The sequence below is a fragment of the Pseudophryne corroboree genome, chromosome 2 (assembly GCF_028390025.1).
Source record: "Pseudophryne corroboree isolate aPseCor3 chromosome 2, aPseCor3.hap2, whole genome shotgun sequence".
In the NCBI taxonomy this organism is placed as follows: Eukaryota; Metazoa; Chordata; class Amphibia; order Anura; family Myobatrachidae; genus Pseudophryne; species Pseudophryne corroboree.
This window is the reverse complement of record NC_086445.1, coordinates 411,055,260-411,068,883: the sequence shown is the minus strand read 5'-3', so window position 1 is coordinate 411,068,883 and position 13,624 is coordinate 411,055,260. Positions and strand designations below refer to the sequence as shown.

Here is a 13,624-nt window from a genome sequence, read left to right as displayed (position 1 = left end):
GTTTCAAAACCTAACCAGGCCGACTGCCAAGAACCAGAGCTGGGCTCTAATAGTAACATTAGTTACCAATTATTTTATATACTAAGTAACACAGATTGTACCATCATTTAATCACTAATAAAAAGACACAATAGGTACATAACAAACGGACACAATAAAGACACCAAGGCTGTTTTAATTCTATTTTTTCATTTATTCTTCTCCTTATAGTCTCACATTGTCGTTATCTTTTCACAATACATGTTTGTAATATTTCGCATAAATGTTCTTTTATCCAGTGTGATATATTATCCACTTTTAGGACATTAATAAAAGTTATATTTTAATTTTTGTGCACCACTTAACAGATCGCTTTCTCTCTCTGTGTTTGTGCTTGTACCATATATGATCTGTGGTTGCACCCCCACTCTTGAATTAAACAATTGTGTACTTATCAATAAAAGGGGTCTCCTAATACCACCTGTTTAGGTAAGGTACTATTTTTTCCAGTGCAACAGAACTCTCCCTTCCCCCTTATCCATACTTACCTACCTGACCCTCTCCATGAGGGAGAAAATGCTCTGTTCCTGGACTTTCCTGGTAATGTATGATTGCCATCACCTGTGGTGAAACACCTTTCTTATCCATTACCTAGCTCACCACAGGTGATGGCAATCCAACATTACCAGGAAAGTCCAGGAACAGAGCATTGTCTCCCTCATTGAGAGGGTCAGGTAAGCAAGTATGCGGCCTTATCCCTATTTTTTTGAATATAAGATTCTGTGATGAGACCTGCAAAACATGCACTGTGTGGGGTCCTGAGGACCGAGTTTGAGAACCTGTGCCCTAGAGTAAACACAATCTGGAACTAACTGAAAGTGTCTATAATTAGGTATGCACTATACAGCTTTCATACAAGATAATATTTATAACTATTGATACTCAAGGTTTCACTTCTTTCGCAGGCTATAGCTACAGCAGCACACAATGGGTAATGCAACGTGTGTATGCCTCCTTGCAGAGCATATCATTGTATTGCCATAGAGCTCACAGCTGTAGTGTACATACACCCCGGGCCGGCACAGCCCAGCTGTCACACACACACAGTTACACAGGACGGGCTCAGCTTCAGCTTCCTTATAAGGAGACAGTGAGGGGCAGGAAGCTGCGCCTGGTGTAACAGAAAATAGCTTCCTCCTGCTGTCACGCTGAGTGTGTGATCTGTCTCCGGATCCCAGGTAATAATGTCCGATTAGTGCCATTATAATCAGTGTGTACAGGCCTTGTGTGTGCGGCGTTACTGAGTGTGTGCCCTGTGTGTCTCCGCAGGGTGAGGGAGCAGCGGTAAGGTAGTGCCCAGGACCCGGCATCATGCAGGTGAGTGTGCCCACATCGCTGGATCGCCTCCTGTATGTGTGCCCACAGCAACCCCGTACATGGCATCTATCGGGGCATTCCCAGCGCTCTATTCACGCTGCCCAGGATCATGAGAAATAGATTGTATTATATGGGCAGGGATTTTTTTTTATATTTCTATGTTTTTGTAAAACGGTATTTCAATAACAATTAAAAAAAATAAGTTTTTTTTTTTTTTTTTAGTGAATGATATTTTTAGTGTGGTTTTTTTTTTTTTTTTTTTTTTTTTGGGTTAAGTTACTTATGACATGATCTAAGTGCAAGTATGTAACAGTGATTTTATAGATAAAGAACGTTGTACAGTAGTATACATTGTCGTCTGGCTTGTTTGCTGTTTGTGAGGCCTGTGTGGGTAATTCAGACTGGATTGCTGCAGCGTCAGCGATCGCAGTCTGAATTCCTCTGTGGAGTGCGCACGTGCACCATGGGAGGCCAGTGAGATACTAAAAGCATCTCAGGGCTGCAATCGCCTCTGCCTGATTGACGTTAGAACGCCATTGGCGTGGCACGGTACTGAGAAAGCAGGCGCGTCTGGATTGTTGTGGGGGCAGGTGCGCAGCCACTGCGACCGAGGAAGCGCCGATTAGCCCGCGCTGGCAGGGAGCTACTCAGGTGCAAAAGCATCGCTACTGTACAGTGCTTTTGCACCCTTGTGGGGGTAGGGCCTGACATGCGGGGTGGACTAGCTCTGTGCTTGGCGTCCCCCCGCATGTCAGAGTAAATGATCGTAGATGTGCAAATTTAGCACATCTACGATCAGATCTGAATTAGGCCCAGTGTCACTGACTCGGAAGCATTGAGATCCGTGATATATATAATCCACATTTATTTATATGGTGCCTCAAAACCTACAAGGCTGAAAGTGAAGGTGCAGACAGAGGGCCTGGGGCAGCGGTGCATGTAATGTCAATGTTCAACGCAACGGAGCGTCACTCCACATGCTCCAAACCCACACTGCGCACTCGCAGCGTATGTACAGCGATTGCTGACACAGAGGATTTATTCACAAAGTCAGTGACTGGTAGTCGGCATCATTTTCTGGGAGCTGTCCCAACATCTGAGGAGAGCTGCTCTGCCAGAGACAGCATGGGGTTGTTCGGAGATCCGATAGTCTGACTGATGTGTGTCCGATGTTTCTGCTTTGGTACATGAGCAGCAGATGCGAGATGCTGGCAGTGGGTGTCTCTAAGTGATTAGTGTGTGTGTGTGTGTGTGTGTGTGTGTGTGTGTGTGTGTGTGTATGAATATTATACATACACTAATCACTTAGAGCTATGTATGTATGTTCCTGAGGGCACCAGTACATAAATACTACCTAGATGTCTGTCAGCCCTATGGAGGGGTAGTTAGACCATATGGAGGGGTAGTTAGACCAAACAAAATAGAGATTTACAATTTGTGCAGGACATCCATAAAATAGTGACTCACAATTTGTGTAGTGTACATTCATAAAAAGTGAATCCACCAAAAATATTTATAAGATAATTGTACTAATTGCGTTTGGCTAAGGTGGAAAAATGCCGATACAATTTATTTTCAGGAGTGTAATGATCTGTAGAAAGCAAATATATATAATATATCTTTGTACCTCTGAGTCAGGCCTTGAGTGTAGAGAGGACCCTGCTTGTCACCGCGTGTGTATACTGTACATGCTAAAGAGTAGTGCAGCACATATGCCTGTATTTTAATATGAAGCCATTAAACGCATTTCCTCAAAATCATTTCACATTTAAGTTTTGACATATTTCTTTAAGTGTGCAAACATACTATAAGAAGTAGTATTTCCTCCATTATCATGCTTCTAGATGTAAATTCTCAATCTGCACACTGTCACAATTTTAACATTTCCCTTATTTGCTGGTATTATATTTGCAATTGGGTAAAAAATTGCATATAAGAAAATCCTTTGTGTTGTAGGACCCCAATGCAGACACAGAATGGAACGATATCTTGCGTAAAAAAGGCATCCTTCCTCCCAAGGAGACTCCAAAGGAGGAAGAAGAAGAAGAGGAAGAAGAAGCCCAAATCCTTAAGCTACAATCTGTTGGTGAGTGCTGGAAAAAGGAAAAAATAGCCTGCATTACATGGTAACACTTTTACATGCAATCATTTCCCATTGTTACCTGGTAGCTGTATTTTTCCCTTAAAAATATTTCTCTGACGTCCTAGTGGATGCTGGGTACTCCGTAAGGACCATGGGGTATAGACGGGCTCCGCAGGAGACTGGGCACTCTTAAAAGAAAGATTAGGTACTATATCTGGTGTGCACTGGCTCCTCCCTCTATGCCCCTCCTCCAGACCTCAGTTAGTATCTGTGCCCGGCCAGAGCTGGATGCACCCTAGGGGCTCTCCTGAGCTTCCTAGAAAAGAAAGTATTTGTTAGGTTTTTTATTTTCAGTGAGATCTGCTGGCAACAGACTCACTGCTACGTGGGACTGAGGGGAGAGAAGCGAACCTACCTGCTTGCAGCTAGCTTGGGCTTCTAAGGCTACTGGACACCATTAGCTCCAGAGGGATCGAACACAGGCCCAGCCCTCGGTCGTCCGGTCCCGGAGCCGCGCCGCCGTCCCCCTTGCAGAGCCAGAAGAACGAAGAGAAGTTGAAAATCGGCGGCTGAAGACTCCGGTCTTCATTAAGGTAGCACACAGCACTGCAGCTGTGCGCCATTGCTCCCTTAGCACACCACACACTCCGGTCACTGATGGGTGCAGGGCGCTGGGGGGGGGGCGCCCTGGGCAGCAATTAGATTACCTTACTTGGCGGAAAGCACATAATACAGTCTGATAAACTGTATATGTGCATTAACCCCCGCCATTAAAGTACATAAAAGGACAGAAGCCCGCCGCTGAGGGGGCCGGGCCTTCTTCCTCAGCACACCGGCGCCATTTTCTCTTCACAGCTCAGCTGGAAGGAAGCTCCCCAGGCTCTCCCCTGCAGTATCCTGGTACACAAAGGGTAAAAAAGAGAGGGGGGGTACATAAATTTAGGCGCAAAAACTGTGTATATAAGCTGCTATAGGGGAAAAATCACTCAGTATAGTGTACATCCCTGTATTATATAGCGCTGTGGTGTGTGCTGGCATACTCTCTCTCTGTCTCTCCAAAGGGCCTTGTGGGGGGGAACTGTCTTCAAATAGAGCATCCCCTGTGTGTGTGGTGTGTCGGTACGTGTGTCGACATGTCTGAGGTAAAAGGCTCCTCTAAGGAGGTGATAGAGCGGATATGTGTGTGGGAGGGTGTCTCCGTCGACAACGCCGACACCTGTTTGGATATGTGTAAGTGCTGAGGTAAAATTATTGGCCCTCATTCCGAGTTGTTTGCTCGGTATTTTTCATCGCATCGCAGTGAAAATCCGCTTAGTACGCATGCGCAATGTTCGCACTGCGACTGCGCCAAGTAACTTTACTATGAAGAAAGTATTTTTACTCACGGCTTTTTCTTCGCTCCGGCGATCGTAATGTGATTGACAGGAAATGGGTGTTACTGGGCGGATACACGGCGTTTCAGGGGCGTGTGGCTGAAAACGCTACCGTTTCCGGAAAAAACGCAGGAGTGGCCGGGGAAACGGTGGGAGTGCCTGGGCGAACGCTGGGTGTGTTTGTGACGTCAACCAGGAACGACAAGCACTGAAATGATCGCACAGGCAGAGTAAGTCTGGAGCTACTCTGAAACTGCTAACTCGTTTGTAATCGCAATATTGCGCGTACGTCGGTCGCAATTTTAAGAAGCTAAGATTCACTCCCAGTAGGCGGCGGCTTAGCGTGTGTAACTCTGCTACATTCGCCTTGCGAGCGAACAACTCGGAATGAGGGCCCTTGCACAAAAGGTTAGGGAACAGAAAGGAAATCTACCCTGGTCTGTCCCTATGTCACAGAGTCCTTCAGAGTCTCTCTATGTTCACTATCCAAAATAACAAAGTATCGACACGGAGTTTAACTCCACTGTCGACTACGATAATGCAAAGTTACAGCCAAGAGGGCTAAAAGATATTCAATATATGATTATTGGAATAAAAGATGATTTGCATATCACTGATGACTCATCTGTCCCTGACACGAGAGTACACATGTTAAGGGGAAGAATGCTGAGGTAAATTTCCCTCCTCTCATGAGGAAAAAGAGCGGGAATCTCCAGACAAGAGACGGCAGCTTCCCACAAGAGAATTCTCAGGCTGTATCCTTTCCCCACTAGGGCCAGGATGTGCTGAGAATCTTCCCCTTGGGTGTCCTGTTTGCACTAGCTATTTTCAGGGATCCTGCAGATAGTGTGCACATTCTAGTATACTACCCAGACCAGCGATTGTGTCGGCATGGGTTTATAGCGCTGTGGCAGCGTGGACAGGTACCTTATCAGCAGAGATTGAGACCCTAGTATGCATATAAATATTTTAAGATGCTGTCTTAAGTGATAGATATATAATTATAAAGCATGCCCAAAGGGACATGAGTATACTGGGTCCTAGAGACAAAAGCTATGTCGATTTCTGCTTGACGTGTCCTGTAGAATATACTTTGGACAGATGATGCCGACTTAAGAGGCATATGGAAGGCTGAGGATTGTGTGGAGAAAGGTTCTTGGGCCTGGTCTCCACAGCTATAGCTGGTAATTCTGATATTTTGCCTTATATTCCTGCACAGCCTAGGAAAGCACGACATTATTAAATGCAGCTTTTCGAATAAAGAAACAAAGTCTGAGGTGCGTCCTTTCTTGTCAGAGCCGGGGGCAGAGGAAAGAAGCTGTACAACACAGCTAGTCCCCAGGAACAGAAGTCCTCCCCGGCCTCTACAAAAATCCACCGCATGTCGCTGGGGCTCTACAGGCGGAGCTAGGCCCGGTGGGGACACGCCTTCATAAGTTCAGCCACAAGTGGGTTCACTCCCTGTTAGATCCCTGGGCAATAGAAATTGTATCGCAGGGATACAGGCTGGACTGTGAGAAGATGCCCCCTCACCGAGGACCCGGCGGGCTTCCCCCCCAAGAGAGGGAGCCAGTGTTAACTGCAATTCGTAAATTGTATCTTCAACAGGTGGTGGTCAAGGGTCCCCTCCTTCAACAAGAGGGTGTTATTATTCGACCATGTTATAATCCCGAAACCAGACGGTTCGGTTAGACCCATATTGTATTAAAATCCCTGAACATATACCTGAAAAGGTTCAGGTTCAAGATGGAATCGCTAAGAGCGGTCATTGCAAGCCTGAAATGAATCGGGACATAAGGGATGCATACCTTTTGTGTCCCCATTTATCCACCTCATCAGGCGTACCTCAGAATTGCGGTACGGGATTGTCATTACCAATTTCACCAAGGTAATGGCGGATATGATGGTGCTCCTGCGGAAGCAAGGTGTCACTATTATCACATACTTGGATGATCTCCTCATAAAAGCGAGATCAAGAGAGCAGTTGCTGGACAGCGTATCACCTTCTCTGGAAGTGAAACGGCAACACGACTGGATTCTATATATTCCAAAGTCGCAGTTGGTTCCTACAGCTCATCTGCCTCGCCTAGGCATGATCCTAGACACAGACCAGAAGAGGGTTTATCTCCCGATAGAGAGAGCTCAGGAGCTCATGACACTGGTCAGGAATCCATTGAAAACCAAAACAGGTGTCAGTGCATCACTGCACTCGAGTCCTGGGAAGGATGATGGCATCATACGAAGCCATCCCCTTCGGCTGGTTCCATGCAAGGACAATGGAACTTTCTGGACAAGTGGTCCGGATCACATCTTCAGATGCATCGGTTAATCACCCTATCCCCCAGGGCCAGGGTGTCTCTCCTGTGGTGGCTGCGGAGTGCTCACCTTCTCGAGGGCCGCAGATTCGGCATTCAGGACTGGGTCCTGGTGACCACGGATGCAAGCCTCCGAGGGTGGGGGGCAGTTACACAGGGAAGAAAATTCCAGGGTTTGTGGTCAAGCCAACAGACTTTCCTTCACATCAATATCCTGGAACTAAGGGCCATATACAACGCCCTAAGTCAAGCGGAGTTCCTGCTTCGCGACCAACCGGTTCTGATCCAGTCAGACCGCAGGGGCTCATGTAAACCGCCAGGGCGGCACAAGGAGCAGGGTGGCGAGGGTAGAAGCCACCAGAATTCTTCGCTGGGTGGAGAATCAAGTAAGCGCACTGTCAGCAGTGTTCATTCCGGGAGTGGACACGACCTCCACCCGGGAAAGTGGTGACTTCATCAGGAAGTCTTCACGCAGTTTTGCAAATTGATGGAAACTGCCTCAGGTGGACTACATGGCGTCCCACCTCAATAAAAAGATAAAAAAGGTTTTACGCTGGGCCAAGGGACTTTCAGGCGATAGCTGTGGTCGCACTAGTAACACCGTGGGTGTTCCAGTCGGTCTATATATTCCCTCCTCTTCCTCTCAGACCCAAGGGCTGAGAATTGTAATAAACGGAGGAGTGTGAACAATATTCTTTGCTCCGGATTGGCCAAGAAGGACTCTGTACCCGGAACTGCAAGAAATGCTCTCAGAGGACCCATGGCCTCTGCCTCTCAGTCAGGACATGTTGCAACAGGGACCCTGTCTGATCCAAGACTTACCGCAGCTGCGTTGGACGGCATGGCGGTTGAACGCCGGATCCTAGCGGAAAAGGGCATTCCGGATGCAGTTATTCCTACGCTGATAAAGGCTAGGAAAGACGTGACAGCAAGACTTTTTCACTGTATATGGCGAAAATAGGTTGCTTGGTGTGTGGCCGGGAAGGCCCTACAGAGGAATTCCAGGGGGGTCGATTCCTGCACTTCCTTCAGTCAGGAGTGACTATGGGCCTAAAATTAGGATCCATAAAGGCCAAGATTTCGGCCCTATCCCTTTTTCTCTCAAAAAGAACTGGCTTCACTGCCTGAAGTTCGGACGTTGTTACAGGGGTGCTGCATATTCAGCCCCTTTTGTGCCTCCAGTGGCACCTTGGGATCTTAACGTGTGTTGGATTCCTAAAATCCCACTGGTTTGGGCCACTTAAGACCGTGGAGCTAAAATATCTCACGTGGAAAGTGGTCATGCTTTTGGCCTTAGCTTGGACTAGGCGTGTGTCAGAATTGGCGGCTTTGTCATGTAAAAGCCCATATCTGATCTTACATATGGAAAGGGCAGAATGGAGGACTCGTCCCCAATTTCTCCCTAAGGTGGTATCATCGTTTCATTTGAACCAACCTATTGTGGTGCCTGCGGCTACTAGGGACTTGGAGGATTCCAAGTTGCTGGACGTAGTCCGGGCCCTGAAACTTTATGTTTCCAGGACGGCTAGAGTCAGAAATACTGACTCGCTATTTATCCTGCATGCACCCAACAAGCTGGGTGCTCCTGCTTCAAAGCAGACTATTGCTCGCTGGATCTGTAGCACGATCAGCTTGCACATTCTGCGGCTGGACTGCCGCATCCTAAATTAGTAAAAGCCCATTCCACGAGGAAGGTGGGCTCTTCTTGGGCGGCTGCCCGAGGGGTCTCGGCTTTACAACTTTGCCGAGCTGCTACTTGGTCGGGTTCAAACACTTTTGCAAAATTCTACAAGTTTGATACCCTGGCTGAGGAGGACCTTGAGTTTGCTCATTCGGTGCTGCAGAGTCATCCGCACTCTCCCGCCCGTTTGGGAGCTTTGGTATAATCCCCATGGTCCTTACGGAGTACCCAGCATCCACTAGGACGTCAGAGAAAATAAGAATTTACTCACCGGTAATTCTATTTCTCGTAGTCCGTAGTGGATGCTGGGAGCCCGTCCCAAGTGCGGACTCTCTGCAGTACATGTATATAGTTATTGCTTAACTAAAGGGTTATTGTATGAGCCATCTGTTGAGAGAGGCTCAGTTATTGTTCATACTGTTAACTGGGTATAGTTATCACGAGTTGTACGGTGTGATTGGTGTGGCTGGTATGAGTCTTACCCTGGATTCCAAATCCTTTCCTAGTAATGTCAGCTCTTCCGGGCACAGTTTCCCTAACTGAGGTCTGGAGGAGGGGCATAGAGGGAGGAGCCAGTGCACACCAGATATAGTACCTAATCTTTCTTTTAAGAGTGCCTAGTCTCCTGCGGAGCCCGTCTATACCCCATGGTCCTTACGGAGTACCCAGCATCCACTACGGACTACGAGAAATAGAATTACCGGTGAGTAAATTCTTATTATAACCATGAAATTTAGTATTTCTTTTGGCTTCATTGTAGTGCCTGGGATGGCCGCATATGTCTTTGAACAGAGTGTTCCCATAAAATTCAATCTTTTAAATTGTAATCTCGCAAGAGCAGGGATTTCTTTCCTCATGTGCCTTTCCTTTCCTTTTCTTACTTACTCAATCTTATACTCCTTACTCCCTTTGATGGCACCTAATCCCGGGTTTTCTATACCTGTCCTGTATTGTCTTGTACTGTAAGTGCTGTTTTCTTATTTGCTCATTTGATTATGTACTGTGTAATGGGCGCTGTGGATCTCTTGTGGCGCCATATAAATAAAGGAGGATAATAATAATAATTAATAAAATGCACTAGAACAGGCCTGGCCAACCTGTGGCTCTCCAGATGTTGTGAAACTACACATCCCAGCATGCCCTGCCACAGTTTTAGCAAACTAGCTATTAGTTTTAGCAAACTAATATCCTAATAGCAAAACTGGGGCAAAGCATGATGGGACTTGTAGTTTTATAACAGCTGGAGAGCCACAGATGGCCAGGCCTGCACTCGAATTATGTTTGTGATCATCAACCTATAGCTGGGTAAACACTTGGCTGACATGTCGCTCCAACAGCGTGATCGATCCAGGTATACATATACACTTATCGATCGGCCGCTTGATGTGTCGGCTGGGCGGGCATTTGAATTTGCCCACCCAGCTTTGACTTTAGTCACACAGCCAGATACACAGATGTGTGTGCTATCTCTCTATCTACCCAATATATCTATGAAATATGTCCTTAACAGACCTATGAATTGTTTACACCCGCCGATCAGTAAACGAAATATGGTCTATTCAGTTGACAGGAAGATATATCGTCGTACATTTCTGCTCACGAACATTGTTTGGGGGTTTTTTTGTTTTGCTTTTTTAAATGGTAGTTTTTATTTAGAATCAAACACTACAAGATTACAGAGACGTGGCTTTTCATTTTTGCAGTCAGAGAGGTTTACATGTATATTACTAATAAAAACAGTGGAAGGTAGATCAAGGAGCATCAAAAGTATTGTTGCGTTTGACTCCGCATTCTGTACAGCCCTGATAGTCCTTCATCACGCATTGAGTTTTATTTTGAGACCTTCATTCATTCATTTCTGTATTTATTTATTTATTTATTTATTTATTAATAATTATTATTATTATTATTTTATTTATTTTTTTTAAAGTGAAAACCTATGATGACATGACTCTGCAAGAGCTGGAGGAGAATGAGGACGAGTTTAGTGAAGACGATGAAAGAGCCATCGAACTGTACAGGTGATTTATTTGTCTACAAATTCCATAAATACTTAATATGCTATGTAGCATGTCCGTGCACCTGGAAAAGAAGGAGGTTTCTTCTGTGCTAAAAAAAGGTCAAACAATCTCTCCAGCTCTCCCCCCCCCTTATTATATGTCTAATCTATAGTGGGTTTCAGACTTCTGTTACAACTGAAGTGACAAAACTTATATGCTTGGTGTGATGAAATACATGTGACTCTGCAGCTAACATACTGTAGCGCTAGAATCAGATACGACTGAGAGATCAAAGTGGAACTAAACCTAATGCAATTTAGTGTGTGGTAGGTGAAGCTAAATGGTCTTTTTATACCCAGAAAGATACCTCAAACTTTATTCAAAGCACACTGCCCTGTATTTTTATATTGAGGCCTCCATACATCCCAAACCTCAACTCTGGACTAAGTGGTTTTTAGGAGGCATTATCTTGGTTGCAGACTCTGTACAGAGCTGGGGAGAAACTGCACACTGGCCATGAAAAACTGAAATAAACCTAATTGCATACCAATTCAATATTGCTGTCTGTATTCTGATGTGTGGTTCTCTATTACAGGCAGCAGAGGTTGGCTCAGTGGCAGGCGACCCAGCTAAAGAATGTATTTGGGGAAGTGTTAGAGATTTCTGGACAAGACTATGTGCAAGAAGTAACAAATGCTAGCAAGGATCTCTGGGTGATTTTACATCTTTACAAACAAGGGTATGTCTTTATAACTGTATTATAACGTATGCCATTATCTTTGTGTTAAGTCTTTCTTTAATTCAAACAACTGTAAACATCACCTAAAGGACCAGTAAATGTTTTCATCTTTCCTGGCTTATTGTGGTGATTGCTCCTGGAGAAATGAAAAGGGCTTACTTGACCAGACAGTGGTTACAGGTAGTATAAGAGAATGAGAATGCTTTATGAGGATGATACTGTATTACATATATACAGTACAAGTACATCAAAAGTATGTGGGCACGCTTTCTAATTATGCTAGTATCTAATTAGCCCCAATATTTTTTTATTTTTTTTTAGCTACTAAAAAATGGGTGCTTTTTGACCAATAATATGTGGCTACCGATTGTAATCTGTTTATGTTGGCCGAAAAATGCACTGTTTTCAGTTAATAACACATGGGATCTTGGATAAGTATCTAGACCCATGTGTTATCGCAGATAAAAAAAGGGTCTCTTATCGTGGATTAGGTTTCGCATGCCTGAGGTGTCCAAGTCTCTGCTAAATGACAGCATTGGGGGGTAAGCGACGCTGGCAGCAGGGCTAATAGGAAAGCCCCGGGGGAATCCATTAGCAGTGATAAATTACTGCTGCTTATTGGCTATCCCCCATAGTATGTATGATTTATTTGTAATTGGCGCATTAAATGAAGCTTACTGCTTAAATATGACTCAGCTGCACGGAATGAGAATGCTTCCTGCAGGATGTGTCCTGCCTACTATAACTGATGGAGGAGGAATAACACTGGGGCTGGTCATTGGTCTGCTCTGGTCCACTTTGTGTCGGTGAAATAAATCTAAGTACTATGGTATTTAAAGGCATCCTAGAGAATTTTGTGATTCCAGTTTTTTGGCAACACTTCGGAGAAGGCTCTTTCCTGTTATAGCAATGTTTATTTTATTTTATGGTAAATGGTTTGGTGTGGAAAGGGGGAAAGCTTGCACAACGCCTTGACCTGCCCTGGGAATGTGTTGGAATACCAACTGAGAGGCAGTCTATTGCCCAAACGTCGGTGCCCATATTAATACCCAAGGTTTATGAATGAGCTTTTTTACAAGCACATATGGGTGTGATGTTCAGGTTTCCTCATAGTTTTGACTTATAGTGTATGGTCTCAGATCTTTCGCTGAGCCATATACATTCCGAATGTCGACATATCCTGTCACACGCCTATAAGCAACTACTCCTTTTCAACTGTTTAAAACTCCCCTGCCAATTACTAAGTCATTAATGCCATTGCATTTTTTTTTATTTCTAGAATTCCACTGTGCACCTTGATAAACCAGCACTTAGCTGGAATTGCCAGAAAATGTAAAGATGTGAAGTTCCTGAAGTCCATTTCTACCACGTGTATACCAAACTATCCTGACAAGAACCTACCCACTATTTTTGTGTACCGTGATGGTGAAATCCGTGCTCAGTTTATAGGGCCGCTAGTATTTGGTGGTATGAATCTAACACAAGATGGTAAGTGAACAGTGGTTGTTGGCTGGTGACTTCTTTGGTTAACATCTACTTGTAATGTTAAAGCTCAGATTTGGCCACAGTATTTCACGCATCTTAAACAAAAACCAAGGCTTCTGGGAACACTGCTGCTTATAATTAACTAGCGTTTGCCTGCATCTTCACTCACATGGATGTGTGTTATTGCTTAGCGGAACTCATTTTACAAAAACAGTAGTGCTATCTAATATTGTGTGATTTTATATTGTACACATTGATCACAAAATTACTTTGTAAACAATTATTTGCAGTTTTTACTTCAGGGATTTACAAAAAAGATGCTTGAGGCTACGAACTCCTGACCAAGCCACGTAAAGCTGCCCATGGGAGAAGCAGCTGGTCCTGAGATCTACGCATGTAGCCCTGAGCGTTTGCCCCTGCGACTTGTTGACCGTCATAGTGAAGCAGATGCTTACAGGAAACTGCAGGCGCTTGAATTGAATAGGAAAATTATTGGGCATAAGGGCTATTTGTGATATAAACACAGTCTCTTCTGCACCACATCCCGTTAGAATCTCTGCCCTAATTAGGTTCCTCTGCAGGGCAGTCACTT

General features: G+C 44.9%; 1 protein-coding gene across 2 annotated transcripts in view; it reads left to right on the top strand.

Annotated features, from left to right (window-relative positions):
* Positions 1–1,110: 1,110 nt before the first annotated feature.
* The window catches only part of PDCL3 (phosducin like 3), a 72,674-nt gene continuing 60,160 nt past the window's right edge, over positions 1,111–13,624 (top strand). For both annotated transcript variants that reach the window (XM_063953455.1, XM_063953454.1), the window contains exons 1-6: positions 1,111–1,217; positions 1,309–1,356; positions 3,313–3,442; positions 10,739–10,829; positions 11,404–11,547; positions 12,827–13,035. In XM_063953455.1, coding sequence (XP_063809525.1) covers positions 1,351–1,356; positions 3,313–3,442; positions 10,739–10,829; positions 11,404–11,547; positions 12,827–13,035 — 580 coding nt within the window. In that variant the 5' untranslated portion in view covers positions 1,111–1,217; positions 1,309–1,350. The remainder of the gene's footprint in view (positions 1,218–1,308; positions 1,357–3,312; positions 3,443–10,738; positions 10,830–11,403; positions 11,548–12,826; positions 13,036–13,624) is intronic.